Below are 20010 nucleotides of genomic sequence, written 5' to 3' on the forward strand. Positions count from 1 at the left end.
CGTGCTGCCTACAATGGGAAACCCCTTTGGCCGGCTGCTGGGACGGAGGATCCCACTGCTGGCGTAGGCGTGCCGCACCCAAATGGGTGTGGCGGGATGGAGAATTCCACCCATCGTCTCTACATCTACTGGCCAATCAACCTACCAGTTTCCTGTCTTGTCACAGTTGTTTTTTTCACTCAGTTTTGTCAGCAGCTGAAGTAGTACATTCCTGACTCAAGACTGTCTCTGCACCGCTCCACATCCACTCCCAGGTAGGTAAGGCTGCACTCTGATCTCCGCAATGTATTTAAGGTGCTCCTGACTCCTTACTGTCTCTGCTCATTCCGATTCCACTGCCCAGGTAGATAATTGATCTTGCAGCCATTTCAAGTAGTGGAATCTGTATATCCTCCTTGAAGTATGAAAATATATGTGTAATTCTGCTGGTCTTTTATCTCCAAAACACCAAGTTAAGCAAATATTCATTGTCAGTTATTTGGCAGTAAACTAGTTGGGGAGGAATTTCCCGCACATTATACGAAGTGACACATTTGCATCCTATTGCAGTTCAGATGGGGAAGCTTATCCCTGTAATTGAGTCATGATCCTTACAGTGAACAAAAGGTTCGATATTAAAGTATTGTAACAGTTTAAGGACTGCATATGGAAATGTGCAATCTTATGACTTCTAATTCTTTCTGCATAGGTGCTGCTTATATCACTGTTAATTTTACTTCTTGGACTTGGACTTGGCCTTGGCCTAAGATCATGTAAACGTGTAGCAGGTATGTGTTACAATGTTTTCAACTTTAAAAGTTGCAAACATTTTACTTTTCCATTATTGATCATTTTTGACTTCATTTTTTAAAGTTGTGATTTCCTTTAGAATGTATGGGCGGGATTTCCTGGCCTCCCCACAACCTGCTTTCTGGCATTGGAGCCAGCCTGCCATTGGCCCGAGGCAGGATCTTCCGGTCCAAACCCTCCATGGCTGAGGAACCCGCCATGGGGGTGGTCCCCATCGGCGGGACCAGAGGGTCCCACAGGTGGAGGAACCGGAAAATTCCAGCCTGTGATTTGCGCTGTATTTGTAACTTAATTATCTCTTCAAATAAATTTTTATTTTCCTTATAGACTTAAATATTAAGGTGTTCTTTTCATGTATGGAAGTGCAATCTTTAATGGGGGCTGGAAGTTTCTGCCCGTTCATACTGGCAGGATCTTCCGGTCCCGCCGATGGCGCACCCCTTCCGCGAATATCCCGGCAATGAGGGGAGCATTCGACAGAAAACCTCATTTACAACAGTGGGACCAGAAGTTCCTGCTGCCAGCCAATGGCAGCGGGCTGCCTCCGACTCGTGTTAAGGGGCCAGTTGCATGTAAAATCCCACCCATGATCATTATCTAATTGATGTGAGCTTCTTTCACTCCAAAAGTAATTCAGTAAAACTCCTGGGCCCAAGAGTTTTTGCTTTGAGCACAATTGGTGATCCAGCTGCAAATTCCACTTTGTTTAATAAGTATTTTCCTGTTCTGCTCAAATTCATTTGCAATCACAAACTAAAATCTTCTTTGAACCAGTGCAATCGGGCAGTGTGTGGAATCGTAGGAGACTTTACCAGTTACATTGCTGTACCGTAGCCAGTTTCTTGGAAAATTAAAAGATACACATTTAAAAGATTGTAAAGCATGCGTATTATTATCTTTATGCTTAAATCACATGAACAGTTTCACTTTAAGAGCCTCCTGCAAACAAAAAACTTACAATGGTGATTATTAAGTCTGGGGATGTGGCCAGTTTTCGTGGGCAGTAGCCACGAGTGTGGTTTACATTTTCTGTAATTGATCAAATTCCTATGATTGTAGATGTGGGGACAAAATGGGTGCAGGTCAGCAATGAAAGGGTAGGAAAATCAATAGGAAAGTTGCCTCAGCTCCTTGTCCGCACCAACTGGTGATAAATTACAAAGCAGCATTGGCGGAAGCCTGGAAGTGTGGGACTTAGCTACTCTTTCCTTTCAGGAAATCAGAAGATGGAAGACTTAAAAGAGCTCTGCAAATTATTTGCAGTCAGTTTGTCATTTATATTACATAGAATAGAATTACCACATTGCAGAAGGAGGCCATTTAGCTCATTGAGTCTGCACTGAGGCTTTGAAAGATCACTCTACCCAGGCCCAAATTACCCTGCCCTATTCCTGGAACCCCACCCTAAGGGGCAATTTACCATGGCCAATCTGCCTAACCTGCACATCTTTGGACAGTGGAGGAAACCGGAGCACCCGGAGGAAACCCATGCAGACACAGGGAGAAAGTGCATATTCCACACAGACTGTCATCCAAGTTCGGTATCGAACTCGGATCGTGGAGCTGTGAGGTAGCAGTGCTAACCACTGTGCTTGCCTGCTGCACTGAGTGTTCAGCAGGAACAGGCCCACGTGGCCCAATTGGTCTACACTGGTGTTCATGCTCCACATGAGCCTCTTCCTGACGTACTTTATCTAACCCTACTGCCATACCCTTCTGTTCCTTTCTTTGTCATTTATTTATTTTGCTTTCTTTTAAATGCATCTATGCTACTTACCTCAACTACTACTTGTGAAATTGAGCTACTCTAAGCACTCTCTGGGTAAACTTTCTCCTGAATTCCCTGTTAAATTTGTTAATGCCTTTTTTATATTTATGACGTCTGGTTTTGGATTCTTGTACAAGTAAAACGTTTTCTTTACATTCTTTACCCTTTCATTATAAAACCTCTCTCAAGTTACCCATCAGTCTTCTCTTTTCCAGAAAGAAAGATCCAGCTTTTCAGCCTCCCTGCTAGGTGTATCTTCTCAGCTTTTGTATTGCTCTTGTGAATTGTTTATGCAAGTCGTAGAATATTTTTGACTGCCATTTTTTTAAAAAGTTGCTTTTCATAGAATCATGGAATTCCTGCAGTGCAGAAGGAGGACATTTGGCCCATCGAGTCTACACCCCACCCAGGCCCATGCCCCACTTTTTCATTATGCCAGGGCAGATTGATGACATACGATTTTAATTTGGCCAATGAACTGCTGTTGGGTTACTTGATACTGAGAAGTCAGATCAATGGCTGGAAATGTAGCCGTACTTTTCAACCCTCTAATAGTCAAATTCAAAGTTTGATTGCTTAATCAGAAGATGTCCAAAGTGAATGGAAGGTTTATATATGGTTGTGAACTGCTTCAATGTAGACTTTGAAACTACTTCACATTTTTGATTCTTGGATGTCGTCCTGGCCATATGTCCTTCAATTTTGTTTGAAGGACGGACAGTTAAAGGGATTCTGATTCTGCTTGAGGAAATCAAACCCATTATGTATGTAAAATAAAAGCAAAATACTGCAAACATTGGTAATCACAAATAGAAACAAAGTGCTGGAAGTACTCGGGCCTGGCAGCATCTGTGGTGAGAGAAGCAGAGTTAATGTTTAGTTGAGAGAAGGCGTTTGAAGAAGAGTCATATTTGACTCAAAATGTTATGTCTGTTTCTCTTTCCACAGATGCTGCCAGACCTGCTCAGTATTTCCAGCATTTTGTTTTTATTTCTGTTGATGCATGTTGTTTGAGAGCTTAACAAGGCTTCCATGGTGCAGTCACATTTATTTGAGCCTTCTTTCAGGGCCTCAGTTAGGCAAGTTAGACCTGCCTCAAGCACCTGTCTGCACTGTCTCCTGTAGGCTGTACATTCGACAGCCTCATTATAATGTGTGATTTAATGGCATTCTACAAGGGATCAGAGAAGATCAGTGTGATCAGAACGGTCCAATTATCATTATGGTTCATTAATAGGAGAGATTCTAGCGCCACCTGGGTTACTGCATGAAACACAGAGGGACGCAGAAGCACAATTACAGACAGTTTTGTAAATAATACAAAGCAAATATTATTCAAACATTTATCCCAGTTGAGTCAGCCTTTGTCAGCGGTTGTGTTTCTGCCTTAGATTCACAGGATTGTAGACTTGAGGCCATGCTCCATAGACTGGAACGTATAATCCAGACTGACATTTCAGTTGGAGTGCTGCGGTATATTTTAGACGCGATGTGTGTAAAACATCCCCCCGCACTATTGAAGGAAGAGCAGGAGAGATCTCTCAGTTTCCTAGAAAATGTGTATCCCTCTTCAACACCATGAATACACAACTTATTTTGCCATTTATGGGAAATTTTGTATCATGTGTGAATGAAGTTTGGGATATTGATGCTCAGGAAAGAAATTTGATAAGTACAAGGATTGTGCCCAGTATTTGCATTGATAAGTTGCCCTACGGTGACACCATACAAAAACATGTCAATTTCCACACCTATTCTGATAACGTCCAGCTCCTCTAAATCCCGACATTGTCTCAAAATCATCAGACAATTTGCCTGACATCAGTACTAGATGATCAGAAATTTCATTCATCTATATATTGGGAAGACCAAAAGCATTGGGCATAATCCAGTTCCACCGCCATCCATCCCGCCAAGCACAAAGTGGGGAGGAGTTATTTGATTGTACAGGATGCTATATGGTGCAGACCCCGCTGGAATCCCACCCCCCTCCTGTCTCCTACTAAGTCTGGGGCAGGAAAGCCTGCAGGGGGCCTTCCTGTCTGAAGGCCATTGAGACCGTTAAGTATTTTCATTGCTGCTGGTATTCAACCAATGGCAAACAGGAGGTCGCCCAGCAAGCTCTGACGTTTTGCCGGCAGTCTACCAAGTGTCTCTCTTATTCATGAGCATTCTGTGTCCGTTCTATCGATCCAGCATCAGGAAATGGGGATGAAAGCAAATTACTGCAGATCGTGGAATCTGAAACCAAATAGAAAATGCTGGAAAATCTCAGCAGGTCTGGCAGCATCTGTAAGGAGAGAAAAGAGCTGATGTTTCAAATCCAGATGACCCTTTGTCAAAGTTTTGACAAAACATTAGCTCGAAACATTAGCTCTTTTCTCTCCTTCCAGACTGCCAGACCTGCTCAGATTTTCCAGCATTTTCTCTTTGGTACCAGCAAAGATGGGACCTGCAGAAAGCCATCCCATACCCTTCTTGTCAACTCCCCATGACCCCCTTCCACCTACACTATCACTATCTAGGGATCTGTGGAAGATCCCTCCTGCAGACCTTATTGCAATACTGGCAGTGGTGCTGCTTTTACAGGAAAGCCACAGGCCTCTGATTGGCTGGCAGTTCTTGGAGGCGGGATTTTGGCCTTACTGGGACCTTAATTGAGTGGGAGGCCTGTCGCTGTTCAGGTCTCTCGGAGAGAAGCAACGCGGAGTTCCCATCAGTCCTCCAACTGGCAGCCTAGACCTCTGTCCCACTCATTAAATTCTTCCCCATAGCCTTCAGTCCTTTCCACAAACTCCATTCCCTAGCTACCAAATCCAATCTTCATCCTGGCAACTGTGTGAGGTGGATTCAGACTGTTTTCAACCGTGGTGTTATATGTGATCCTGAAATGAGCTTCTTATCACATATTTGTACCATCACTAAACCTTCCTGCCTCATCTTACGTGCTGTTGAAACTCTCATCTTTTCCTTTCCATATTCACTATTCTAATGCACTTCAGATCTGCCCCCCATGTTTGAGCTTTTGTAAATTTGAGATCATCCAAAATTCTGTCGCCATTGTCTTAACTTTCATCAAGCCATGGTGACACATCGCCCCGTGGCTTCCAGTTAAGCTATTTAAAAATTCTCCTCCTTCTTGTCAAATCCTTCCATAACCTCACTTGTCCCTATCTCTGTAATCCCCTTGTTCATATCTGTGTTCTCTGATTCTGGCCACTTGAACACACTCAATTAAAATTGCTGCATCATTAGTGACCCTTCCTTCAGTTGCCTGGGTCCCAAATTCTCATAAACGTTCCCTACACCTCTCTGTCCCTCTTTTCTCATTTTGGACTCTTTTAAAAATCTACCTCTTTGACCCCAAGCTTTGCATCATCTACCCTAATATCTCTGGGGGTGGGACAGTGGTTAGCACTGTGACCTCACAACGCCAAGGACTTGGGTTCGATTCTGACCTTGGGTGACTGTGTGGAGTTTATACGTCCTCCTGTGTCTGCATGGGTTTCCTCCAGGTGCTCGGGTTTCCTCCTCAGTCCAAAAATGTGCCGATTAGGTGGATTGACCATGCTAAACTGCCCTTCGTGTCCCAAGGTTAGTTGGGGTTGCGGGGAATTGGGCCGCGGTAAGGTGCTCTCTGAGGGTCGGTGAAGTCTCGATGGGCCGACAGGCCCCCTTCTGCACTGTAGGGATTCTATTATTCTGTGATTCTCTCTACGTAGCTCAGCATCGAGTTTCATTTCAGAATGCTCTTATGACATACCTCAGGACAATAGTATTTTGAGGTTGCTATACAGTTACAACTTATTGTTATTACAACTCTCAAAAATATTCTGAAAGCACTTCACATAAATTGAATTGTGTAGAAAAATGAGGCTGCCATTTTATGAAAAGCATCGAGAGAAATGACAGGCCTAATTCTTCTTTCATGTTAGTTGAATGGGGAATGCTGGACCAGATGGCAAAGCAGTCCCCTGCTCGTTTATGGAATGTTTAATATCAACCAGAACAGCCAAAAGTGGACTTGATTTTGATTTGATTTTGATTTTTGATTTGATTTGATTTATTGTCACATGTACCGAAGTATAGTGAAAAGCATCTTTTTGCTGCCGAGGAAACGTACACAGTACATACATAGTAAACAAAAAGAATAATCAACAGAGTACATTGACAAATGGTACATCGACAAACAGTGACTGGTTACAGACGGAACAAGGGTCCATTTTAAGAATTAATGCAAAGAGTAGGACTTTCGATGTCACGTTCAAATGCCACCCGGTTAATGTACTCAACCTCGAAATGGGCTTGAAGCTATCAGTGTATATTTGGTGAAAGCTAACTAATTCAGGTAGATTTCAGGTATTTTCTCAAGGCTACAATAGTTGCTCACAAATGCCAGGCCTGCCTTACAGCAACTGGTGTGACATTTAAATGAACAAAAAGGTTAGGAGCTTGTCAATCTGTGTTACAATTCTTTGGAGGGTTAAGCCAAATAAGATGCCAGATAATGTGTATGTATAACCGCAGCAGCATTGGATCCTTATCAGGGTACTGTAGTCTCATCTTGGAGAAATATTAAGATCAGTTATGCGATCATGTGTCATACTTCCAAAGTAATTTATTGCAACTGATTTATTTTGCCCTCGCGAATGCAAATCGGGAGGCAATTCCGTATCCCTTGAAAATTTATGCCTGGCGAGGAATACGAGGGATTCCAGATAGAATCCAGTTATTGGGCCGCCATTTTGAATGTTCAGGCTGATAATGAAGTTCCGCAGACAGCCATTCCTCAGCCCCCACAGGAAAACAGACCCCCTTCCGCACTGCTTTGCTTTGGTGACCCCCTCTACCCTGAAGTACGGCGGTGACCCGATCCACCCCTCCCAGGAACTCACTAACTAGTTCCCGGACCTCCATAATACCATCAAAGAGCGGTAAGTGTATTGCAATCATGTGCTTGAGTGATTGGAGTGCACTTACCTCTCTGATGTGGTTCATGTTTGTAAACATTGGGTTTTCACCACTTAGAGTTACTCATCCATGAAGGGATGAATAAAACAAAACTGCAGCTGGTTTGTGGAAGCTGTCAATCACAGTCCACAACTCGAATTAATGGCTTGCAGTTAATGGATCTGAGAGGTTGAAATACAGGTCAGAGCTGTTCTTTGAAAAATGGATGCGAGGAGCCTCCAGGTAATTGTTACAGAAAATTGGTACAAAAGGTGAAGTCACACGGGATCAGGGGTGAGCTGGCAAGGTGGATTCAGAACTGGCTAGGTCATGGAAGGCAGAGAGTAGGAATGGAAGGGTGCTTTTCTAATTGGAGGGCTGTGACTAGTGGTGTTCTGTAGGGATCAGTGCTGGGACCTTTGCTGTTTGTAGTGTGTATAAATGATTTGGAGGAAAATGTAACTGGTCTGATTAGTACGTTTGCAGACGACACAAAGGTTGGTGGAATTGTGGATAGCGATGAGGACTGTCAGAGGATACAGTAGGATTTAGATTGTCTGGAGACTTGGGCGGTGAGATGGCAGATGGAGTTTAATCCGGAGAAATGTGAGGTAACGCATTTTGGAAGGTCTAATGAAGGTCTACCGAATATACAGTGAATTGTAGAACCCTTAAGAGTATTGAAAGTCAGAGAGATCGAGGTGTACAGGTCCACAGGTCACTGAAAGGGGCAACACAGGTGGAGAAGGTAGTCAAGAAGGCATACGGCATGCTTGCCTTCATTGGCCAGGGCATTGAGTATAAGAATTGGCAAGTCATGTTGCAGCTATATAGAACCTTAGTTAGGCCACACTTGGAGTATTGTGTTCAATTCTGGACACCACACTACCAGAAGGATGTGGAGGCTTTAGAGAGGGTACAGAAGAGAGTTACCAGGATGCTGCCTGGTATGTAGGGCATTAGCTATGAGGAGCGGTTGAATAAACTCGGTTTGTTCTCACTGGAACGACGGAGGTTGAGGGGAGACCTGATAAGAGGTCTACAAAATTATGAGGGGCATAGACAGAGTGGATAGTCAGAGGCTTTTCCCCAGGGTAGAGGGGTCAATTACTAGGGGGCATAGGTTTAAGGTGCGAGAGGCAAGATTTAGAGTAGATGTACGAGGCAAGTTTTTTTACACAGAGAATAGTGGGTGCCTGGAACTCGATGCCGGAGGAGGTGGTGGAAGCAGGGACGATAGTGACATTTAAGGGGAATCTTGACAAATACATAAATAGGATGGTAATAGAGAGATACGGACCCAGGAAGTGTAGAAGATTTTAGTTTAGTCGGGCAGCATGGTCGGCACGGGCTTGGAGGGCCTGTTCCTGGGCTGTACTTTTCATTGTTTTTTTGTTAGCTGTGATTTGTTTCACTGCTGTCTAACTTCAAGAGAGGCGTCTCTTTTCTGGGGAGGGGGTCTGTGCAGGGGGTGGGTCCCTCTGATCACCTCTGGTCAGGATGTCCCTGATGGGGTTCCTTTAGTCAGGTTGCCCTTGTGCGCGGCTACATCAGTTACATCCTCCCGCTGGTGCATGGTCATGAATCTCAATCCTGCCGCCAGCGGGGGCGTTGGAGGATCGCGCCAATCCCGATTTTTTTTTCACCCAATTCTCCGTGCCATTGGGAAAAGGATGGAGAATCGAGCCCACCATCTTTACACAGACAAGCTGATTACTGGCAAATATCTCCAGTTTTCCAGAAGTTATAAATTGTTAACGATGGTATCATTTGATTAGACAAGTGCACAGATATACCAGCAGAGTAGCAGGATCAAGCGCGACCAGTCAACAACTTTGACAGAATCAAAAGAACCAAAATGTGATTTCCAGGCATAAGAACAAAGAACAAGGAAAATTACAGCACAGGAACAGGCCCTTCGGCCCTCCCAGCCTGCGCCGATCCAGATCCTTTATCTAAACCTGTCTCCTATTTTCCAAGGTCTACTTCCCTCTGTTCCCGCCCATTCATATACCTGTCTAGATGCCTCTTAAATGATGCTATCGTGCCCGCCTCTACCACCTCCGCTGGTAAAGTGTTCCAGGCACCCACCACCCTCTGCGTAAAACACTTTCCTCGCACATCTCCCTTAAACTTTCCCCCTCTCACCTTGAAATCGTGACCCCTTGTAACTGACACCCCCACTCTTGGAAAAAGCTTGTTTCTATCCACCCTGTCCATACCTCTCATCATTTTGTAGACCTCAATCAGGTCCCCCCTCAACCTCCGTCTTTCCAACGAAAACAATCCTAATCTACTCAACCTTTCTTCATAGCTAGCACCCTCCATACCAGGCAACATCCTGGTGAACCTCCTCTACACCCTCTCCAAGGCATCCACATCCTTCTGGTAATGTGGCGACCAGAACTGCACGCAGTATTCCAAATGTGGCCGAACCAAAGTCCTATACGACTGTAACATGACCTGCCAACTCTTGTACTCAATACTCCGTCCGATGAAGGCAAGCATGCTGTATGCCTTCTTGACCACTCTATCAACCTGCGTTGCCACCTTCAGGGTACAATGGACCTGAACTCCCAGATCTCTCTGCACATCAATTTTCCCCAAGACCCTTCCATTGATCATATAGTCCGCTCTTGAATTTGATCTTCCAAAATGCATCACCTCGCATTTGCCTGGATTGAACTCCATCTGCCATTTCTCTGCCCAACTCTCCAATCTATCTATATTTTGTTGTATTCTCTGACAGTCCTCCTCGCTATCTGCAACTCCACCAATCTTAGTATCATCTGCAAACTTGCTAATCAGACCACCTATACCTTCCTCCAGGTCATTTATGTAGATCACAAACATCAATGGTCCGAGCACAGATCCCTGTGGAACACCACTAGTCACCCTTCTCCATTTTGAGATACTCCCTTCCACCACTACTCTCTGTCTCCTGTTGCCCAGCCAGTTCTTTATCCATCTAGCTAGTACACCCTGAACCCCATACGACTTCACTTTTTCCATCAACCTGCCATGGGAAACCTTATCAAACGCCTTACTAAAGTCCATGTATACGACATCTACAGCCCTTCCCTCATCAATTAACTTTGTCACTTCCTCAAAGAATTCTATTAGGTTTGTAAGACATGACCTTCCCTGCACAAAACCATGCTGCCTATCACTGATAAGTCTATTTTCTTCCAGATGTGAATAGATCCTATCCCTCAGTATCTTCTCCAACAGTTTGCCTACCACTGACGTCAAGCTCACAGGTCTATAATTCCCTGGATTATCCCTGCTACCCTTCTTAAACAAAGGGACAACATTAGCAATTCTCCAGTCCTCCGGGACCTCACCCGTGCTCAAGGATGCTGCAAAGATACCTGGAGAGCAAGTAGCGAGAAACAGTTTAAAAAGTGCTTGACAATTAAGGCAGCATCACTCAGCACGGTGAGTTAGCACTGCTGCCTCATAGCCCAGGGATCCTGGTTCAATTCCAGCCTTGGCAACTGGATATGAGGAGTTTGCACATTCTCCCCGTGTCTGCGGCAGTTTCCTCCGGGTGCTCCAGTTTCCTCCCACAATCCAAAGATGAGCAGGTTAGGTGGATTGGCCATGATAAATTGCCTCTTAGTGTCCAAAAAGGTTAGGTTGGGTCACTGGGTTACGGGGATAGGGTGGGGTGTGGGCCTAGGTAGGGTGCAGATTCGATGGGCCAAATGGCCTCCTTCTGCACTGTAGGGATTCTATGATTCTATATCAAATTTATCTGATTCTGGGGAGGGCTCTATGACGTAGAATTGAAATTGAGGCTCCCCAGTCTCCTCTTTAATTTTGACATTTCCAGGATTCTCACTGATCTTCCTTTGAAGCAGGGAGTTCCTGAAGAAATGGCCAGTGTACCTACCTAGCTGTGTTGAACCACATCTCCCAAACACCAGCACTGAAGTAATCAAATTGACAGCCAGTGCTGCAAAAGTAATTTGAGAGATGTTGGTCAGACAACGGACCTGCATTTCACAGCACAAGATCCTAACAGCTTGCAGAACATCTTTTGGGTTTTGCCCACATTGAATTGTCCCACTAGGGTACACAAAGTTTTCTCGAAGGACTTTAAAACCCATCGCCAAGGCTGGTTGGGTTGCACCATGACTGACCAAGCTGGCGATTCCTGAATAACATAATTGCCAAGCTGGGCCTGCAGCAGGTGGTGAAGGAACCAACAAGAAGGAAATTTGCCTTCACCAATTTATCTGTCACATGACAGTATTGGAAAGAGTGGTCTCATCTTCACACTGAGGACACAGTTCATCCTGTTGTCTGACACTTTCACTGTGCTAAATGGGATTGACTTTGAACCAATCAACCAACACAAAATTGGGCATGCATGAGGCACAGTGGGCCATCAGCCAATAGCAGAATTGTATTCAACCACCGTCTGTAACTTCTTGGCTCAGCATTTTCCTTCACTCTATGATTACCATCAAGCCATGGTATCAACTCCGGTTTAATGATGAGTGCAGAGGAGCACGTCATGTACAGCACCAGGCATACCTAAAAGTGAGGTGGCAACCTGGTGAATTTATAAAGCAGAGCTATTTGCGTGCCAAACAATGGAAACTGTGTACCCTAGACAGAGCTGAGTGAGCCCACAACCAAAACCTCTGAAGACATGTGCTCCAGAATTAGCCCCATCCCTCACCAGGCTGTTCCAGCACAGCTGCAAAAACTGGCAATTGCTCATGTATGTCCCATCTACAAAAAGCAGGACAAATCCAATCTGACTGTTACTGGAAGAAGGTGGTTCCACAGCAGAGATCAAGACGCCCTATTTGAAGGGTGCCCCAATCAGCGTTGAAAAATATACTTCCCCGTCCCCTGCCCCCATGGATAAGCAGATCCCCAAAAACCTTAAAAGCACCTGGTCAGCCATTACCATCCCTCCCCCCACACACACACAGACAAAGGGAACCCCATCCTTCCAATGGAGCTTGCCAGAGGGCACGTCCCTGGCACTGCCAGGTTGGCACTGCCCAGGCATGTCCTTCCCCTGGGGGCTACACTTACCTTTGCAGCGTTGGTACCTTTTTCAAAATAAATTTAGAGTATCCATTAAATTGTTTTCCAATTAAGGGGCAATTTAGCGTGGCCAATCCACCTAGCCTGCACATCTTTTGTGTTGTGGGGGTGAGACCCACGCAAACACAGGGAAAACGTGCAAATCACACACGGACAGTGACTCGGGGTTGGAATTGAACCCGGGCCCTCAGTGCTGTTGCAGTGCTAACCACTGTGCCACCGTACATTTTAATCTTTACTTGATTAAATTAAGGGAGTATTTGTACAATTATATTTTGTGAAATTAAACCATGCTGCTTGTCACTGTGAAAATAGACCTGATCTAACCAAATGGGAACTATGTTTTATAGTGCGTATGTTTAGCCGTGTGTTTTCCATGAAACTGAAAAAGATCCCGCTATTTAACATCCAGCTGGTTAGATAAGGGGCCTCAGCAGGAAACGCACACCCAGGGCGCACTCAGCCCCTGTTTTCTGCACAGAGCAGTGCCGCCCGATGGAACTTCTCAGTGTAGTGAGATCGGGACATCATTTTTAAATGGCTTCCCAAGCTCTCGACTCGGCCCCTGGCCCCCCTCCGAACAGTGCCAGGTTGGCACCCAGGTGGCAGTGCCAGGGTGTCTGGGTGGCACTAACAGTTTCTGGGTGTCACCGTGCTCAGAGGGAAAACACCTGGGGGCCCCTGATCCTTTGGGAGACCCCAAGAGTGCAGAGGTCTCCAAGGTGAAAGGGATGAATACCAAAGCCTTGGTTACCTCAGGGAACTGCATATTCGAGTGAGACTAGCTGTCTTGCTCTAATATGCAGATTTTCCAAAAAATGACCCTGCCCACAACAGGCTGGCTTCAGATCGTGACGTCCTAAGAGATCGCATAAGATTTTGCGAGGAGTAGTGAGCTGGATGGATCACGGAAGCGGGGTCTCCCACCATTTACCAGCCACATTGCACCTGTCCACGCTGCATTTCGGGTGCAACATGGCTAGTAGATCGCACCCAATGTTTGTGGTAATTATTGTTTGAATTTGATAGTTTATTTATAGCCAGATCTTGCTTGCCTATGCGTGCAGCAACATCTTTAAGCTATGTTTAAATTACTAATAGCTCATTCAGCATCCACTCATAAAGCGAATGCAACCTTTCATTGGGATTTGCATGTTGAACAAGCAATATGTTTTTCTATTTCTTTACAACCCATATTTTTCTTGTACAATACTGGATGAATTTGTGCTGTGCTATGAAATGCTAAAATGTGGGCTTGTGATTAGAGTTGCGGGTCTGCAAGGTCCTCCATTTTTGGTTTTGTGTTGCCTACAGTTCCAGTGGCTCTGATGCTGTGGTTTTGTTCTGACTATTGATCCCTTTGCGTCCTGCCTGGTGCATCGATTGGGTTATTGATGGGGGTCAGATATGTGTGTTGTTTTCCGGGTTTGTTGCCCGTTCATCGGACCAAAAATATCCAAGAAAGAGTTCCCAGATGGGAGCCACTTGTTGTGCAACTTACAGCCCCCACCGGAAGTCAAGCTGGTTGAATTAGCCATTTGCCTACACACTAAGTTCTGGAATTATACGGACATGAATACAAAAATATGAATTAGGAGCAGAAATGGCAATTCCCTCCCATAACATCTCTGCCTCACTTTCCTTCTTCAAAGATACCCCTGAAAGCACACCTCTTTTTAGTTTGTCTTTGGCCCAGTGTGAATTTGTTTTCTTATTATGTTCCTTTGAAGCATCTTGGGCACTATCCAAGTTAAAGGTGTGATATAAATGCAAGTTGTTATTGGTGCTCAGTCCTTTCGAGGGTTCTGAACACCAAAGTGAAAACCATGGGCTGAAACACAAAACTAAAATTAGTATCATGATAATAGAAAACCTTTAATTGGGTAAAACGGCAAATATTCTGAAACCTTCAGCCACATCCTCGTTTGAATACCACAGAAAGTCTTCAGTAAAATGCAGTCTTTCAGCTGTATATAAAAATAAGTCTTGCGGTTTCAAGATAAATAAGAAATGGAACTGTAAATTCTCTTACGTAAGTCCAATTTTGGAAAGCAGATTCTGTGGAAAAGAAATATCCTGTTTCAAGGATTTAATTGACTTTTAGAAAACAATCTGGCTTGAAATGTTTTTTTTGCCTTGTGGTAGCTGTTCATTTTACAGTGGATTTGCAATAAGTTAAAACCCATAATGTTGATGATACAAATGTTTACTTGACTGTTACCGCAAATAAAAAATATGTTTAGCCCACAGCTGTTTCTCAGCCAGTTGCTATTTGATCTGGTTTAATTTGCATTCTTCAAACAAAAGGAAAGTAAGTGAGAATACAATTCACGGAGGCTATAATACGGATAAGACATTTTGGACCAGTATCCTTGGGCTGGATTCTCCGATTTGGAGACTATGTCCCCACGCCGGCTGAAGGAAAACAGGCGTAAAACGGCCACCGATTCCTTGTTTTGCTGGGGGGCTAACGGGGAGGAAGCGTAGAGCACCCCACACTAGCTGCCGATACGGCCTGGAGAATTGCCGGGACCGTGGCTGCACATGCGCACAGCGGCAGCCTGCAGTGGCTGCAGCATGTTTCATGGCGGATGCCGCTCGCGGATGCGGCCCGCAAAATAGTCCCCCACTTTTGGCCGGCCCACGTGCCTGAACTACCCCACAACAGTGCCCCCTGTTATATTACTTACTGTAATATATGTCACTCATTTGCTTCATACCAAGATGCTCTTAAACTCAATGTTGATTAACGCTCGTAGTCCTCCATAAATCAAATAATTTATTGAGTAACAATTAACTTGTGAGTTTGTTTACTCCAATACTTTTACTAGCTATTAAATAAACAAAATTGAATAAACTATGATTAACTACACTTGCACTCTGAGCTAACTCTCTACACCTCTGGGGTGGCATTCTCCCCTACCCGGCGTGACGGAGGGTCCCGGAGTAGGGGAGTGGCGCCAACCACTCAGGGGTCGCGCCCTGACCTTTGGGGGCCAGCCCCGCGCCAGAGCGGTTGCCACCAGAAGACCTGCGCAAAGAACCGGCGCCCCCGGCAGCGGGGCTGGCCGAAAGGCTTTCGCCGGTCCGCGCATGCGCCGGCAGTGACGTCAGCGTCAACTGGCCGCTGACGTCACTGCCGGCGCATGCGTGATATGGGGGTTCTCTTCCGCGTCCGCCACGGCCTCCACCATGGCGGAGGCGGAAGAGAACCCCCATATCACGCATGCGCCGGCAGTGACGTCAGCGGCCAGTTGACGCTGACATAGTGCACCCAGGGCACTGGCCCGCAGTCTGAGCGGGGGGGTCCCGATCGCGGGCCAGGCCACCGTGGGGGCACCCCCCGGGGTTCGATCGCCCCCCCCAGTACCCCGGGGGCCTGCTCGCACCGCTGAGCCCGCCGTTCCAGAGGTGGTTTAAACCTCGACGGCGGGAGAGACCTCCCAGCGGCGGGACTTCGGCCCATCCGGGCCGGAGAATCACCGCAGGGGCATCTCCGATCGGAGTGGCGAGATTCCTGCCTCCGCCACTTCCCGGGTGGTGGAGAATCTCTGCCACGGCGGGGGTGGGATTTTAGGCGCCCCCAGGCGATTCTCCGACCCTGCTGGGGGTCGGAGAATTTCACCCCAGATCACTAGTCGCAGTACACACAAAGAGCCGGGAACTCAGATTGAGTCTGTCTTTGTACCCCTTGTTAGTGCTGCCATCTAGTGATCACTCAGCAGTTATGACTATACATTAACCCCTTATGTACATACAGATATGCTGATCACTACAGATCACTAATATGTTCACCCCTGCCCCCTGCCTGGACTGCTCTTGTGGGGATATCCAGTATAGCGCTAGAAGGGTCTCCAACATTGTGTTAGCCTGCTGCTTCCTCCACAACATTATAATGATAATTCTCCTTATTGTCACAAGTAGGCTTACATTAACACTGCAATGAAGTTACTGTGAAAAGCCCCTAGTCGCCTGTTTGGGTACACGGAGAGAGAATTCAGAATGTCCAAATTACGTAACAGCGCGTCTTTCGGGACTTGTGGGAGGAAACCGGAGCATCCGGAGGGAACCCACGCAGACACAGGGAGAATGTGCAGACACCGCACTGACAGTGACCCAAGCCGGGAATCGAACTTGGGAAGCTGTGAAGCAACAGTGCAAACCATTGTTCTACAGTGCCGCCAATATGCAGCATAGTGGCGACGTAGTGGAAGAGGAGGAAGACCGGCAGGTCTTGGCCGACGAGGAGGATACGGAGGAGGGCCAGGATGGATAGGGCATGGGGCCCGGCAGCCACCGACTAGGGGACTCGGCCACCGGAGGCTCGACTGGCCCGTCCCGACCCACCCCCACACATATCCACCCATTCAGTCACCCCCCTACTGTGCACCCTCCCTCCCAGCACACCCCCCTCCTCCTGGCTCTTGCACCTCCTCCGTGCTTCCTACCTGCCACACTACTGGATGGGGGCACTGTGTTTGCAGTATCACCCGTCTGGACAATGGGATGGAGGATGATGACGACCTGCTCCATGAACAGCTTTGCTGCTCCACATCGTTGTATGCAGTCTGACCATCACTAAGGAGAAGGTTCTGGGGAAACTGAAAGATCTGAAGGTGGATAAATCACGTGGACCCGATGGACTTATTAAGGGGGAGGGGGAGCAGCCCCAAGTCGTAGTCCACATTGGCACTAACGACATAGGTAGGAAAGGGGACAAGGATGTCAGGCAGGCCTTTAGGGAGCTAGGATGGAAGCTCAGAGCGAGAACAAACAGAGTTGTTATCTCTGGGTTGTTGCCCGTGCCACGTGATAGTGAGATGAGGAATAGGGAGAGAGAGCAATTAAACACGTGGCTACAGGGATGGTGCAGGCGGGAGGGATTCAGATTTCTGGATAACTGGGGCTCTTTCTGGGGAAGGTGGGACCTCTATAGACAGGATGGTCTACATCTGAACCTGAGGGGCACCAATATCCTGGGGGGGAGATTTGTTAGTGCTCTTTGGGGGGGTTTTAAACTAATTCAGCAGGGGCATGGGAACCTGGATTGTAGTTTTGGGGTACGGGAGATTGAGAGTATAGAGGTCAGGAGCACAGATTTGACTTCGCAAGAGGGTGCCAGTGTTCAGGTAGGTGGTTTGAAGTGTGTCTACTTCAATGCCAGGAGTATACGAAATAACGTTGGGGAACTGGCAGCATGGGTTGGTACCTGGGACTTCGATGTTGTGGCCATTTCAGAGACATGGATAGAGCAGGGACAGGAATGGTTGTTGCAGGTTCCGGGGTTTAGGTGTTTTAGTAAGCTCAGAGAAGGGGGCAAAAGAGGGGGAGGTGTGGCGCTGCTAGTCAAGGACAGTATTACGGTGGCGGAAAGGATGCTAGATGGGGACTCTTCTTCTGAGGTAGTATGGGCTGAGGTTAGAAACAGGAAAGGAGAGGTCACCCTGTTGGGAGTTTTCTATAGGCCACCTAATAGTTCTAGGGATGTAGAGGAAAGGATGGCGAAGATGATTCTGGAAAAGAGCGAAAGTAACAGGGTAGTTGTTATGGGAGACTTTAACTTTCCAAATATTGACTGGAAAAGATATAGTTCGAGTACATTAGATGGGTCGTTCTTTGTACAATGTGTGCAGGAGGGTTTCCTGACACAATATGTTGACAGGCCAACAAGAGGCGAGGCCACATTGGATTTGGTTTTGGGTAATGAACCAGGCCAGGTGTTAGATCTGAAGGTAGGTGAGCACTTTGGAAACAGTGACCACAATTCGGTGACCTTTACGTTAGTGATGGAAAGGGATAAGTAGACCCCGCAGGGCAAGAGTTATAGCTGGGGGAAGGGCAATTATGATGCCATTAGACATGACTTAGGATGTGTTGGTTGGAGAAGTAGGCTGCAAGGGTTGGGCACACTGGATATGTGGAGCTTGTTCAAGGAACAGCTATTGCATGTTCTTGATAAGTACGTACCAGTCAGGCAGGGAGGAAGGGGTCGAGCGAGGGAACCGTGGTTTACCAAAGAAGTGGAATCTCTTGTTAAGAGGAAGAAGGAGGCCTATGTGAAGATGAGGCATGAAGTTTCAGTTGGGGCGTCTGATAGTTACAAGGAAGCGAGGAAGGACCTAAAGAGAGAGCTGAGACGAGCAAGGAGGGGACATGAGAAGTCTTTGGCAGGTAGGATCAAGGAAAACCCAAAAGCTTTCTATAAGTATGTCAGGAATAAAAGAATGACTAGGGTAAGAGTAGGGCCAGTCAAGGACAGTGGTGGGAAGTTGTGTGTGGAGGCTGAGGAGATAAGCGAGATACTAAATGAATACTTTTCGTCAGTATTCACTCAAGAAAAAGATAATATTGTGGAGGAGAATGCTGAGACCCAGGCTATTAGAATAGATGGCATTGAGGTGCGTAGGGAAGAAGTGTTGGCAATTCTGGACAAGGTGAAAATAGATAAGTCCCCGGGGCCGGATGGGATTTATCCTAGGATTCTCTGGGAAGCCAGGGAAGAGATTGCTGAGCCTTTGGCTTTGATTTTTAGGTCATCATTGGCTACAGGAATAGTGCCAGAGGACTGGAGGATAGCAAATGTGGTCCCTTTGTTCAAGAAGGGGAGTAGAGATAACCCCGGTAACTATAGGCCGGTGAGCCTAACGTCTGTGGTGGGTAAGGTCTTGGAGAGGATTATAAAAGATACGATTTATAATCATCTAGATAGGAATAATATGATTAGGGATAGTCAGCATGGTTTTGTGAAGGGTAGGTCATGCCTCACAAACCTTATCGAGTTCTTTGAGAAGGTGACTGTACAGGTAGACGAGGGTAGAGCAGTTGATGTGGTGTATATGGATTTCAGTAAAGCGTTTGATAAGGTTCCCCACGGTCGGCTATTGCAGAAAATACGGAGGCTGGGGATTGAGGGTGATTTAGAGATGTGGATCAGAAATTGGCTAGTTGAAAGAAGACAGAGAGTGGTAGTTGATGGGAAATGTTCAGAATGGAGTTCAGTTACGAGTGGCGTACCACAAGGATCTGTTCTGGGGCCGTTGCTGTTTGTCATTTTTATAAATGACCTAGAGGAGGGCGCAGAAGGATGGGTGAGTAAATTTGCAGACGACACTAAAGTCGGTGGAGTTGTAGACAGTGCGGAAGGATGTTGTAGGTTACAGAGTGACATAGATAAGCTGCAGAGCTGGGCTGAGAGGTGGCAAATGGAGTTTAATGTGGAGAAGTGTGAGGTGATTCACTTTGGAAAGAATAACAGGAATGCGGAATATTTGGCTAATGGTAAAATTCTTGGTAGTGTGGATGAGCAGAGGGATCTCGGTGTCCATGTACATAGATCCCTGAAAGTTGCCACCCAGGTTGATAGGGTTGTGAAGAAGGCCTATGGTGTGTTGGCCTTTATTGGTAGAGGGATTGAGTTCCGGAGCCATGAGGTCATG

General features: G+C 46.4%; 1 protein-coding gene across 5 annotated transcripts in view; it reads left to right on the plus strand.

Annotated features, from left to right (window-relative positions):
* Positions 1-20010, plus strand: part of LOC119967378 (venom phosphodiesterase 2-like) — a 192065-nt gene that overhangs the window by 22700 nt on the left and 149355 nt on the right. For all 5 annotated transcript variants that reach the window (XM_038799870.1, XM_038799869.1, XM_038799871.1 and 2 more), the window contains exon 2: positions 689-767. In XM_038799870.1, coding sequence (XP_038655798.1) covers positions 689-767 — 79 coding nt within the window. The remainder of the gene's footprint in view (positions 1-688; positions 768-20010) is intronic.

The sequence above is a fragment of the Scyliorhinus canicula genome, chromosome 6 (genome assembly GCF_902713615.1).
Source record: "Scyliorhinus canicula chromosome 6, sScyCan1.1, whole genome shotgun sequence".
Taxonomy (NCBI): domain Eukaryota; kingdom Metazoa; phylum Chordata; class Chondrichthyes; order Carcharhiniformes; family Scyliorhinidae; genus Scyliorhinus; species Scyliorhinus canicula.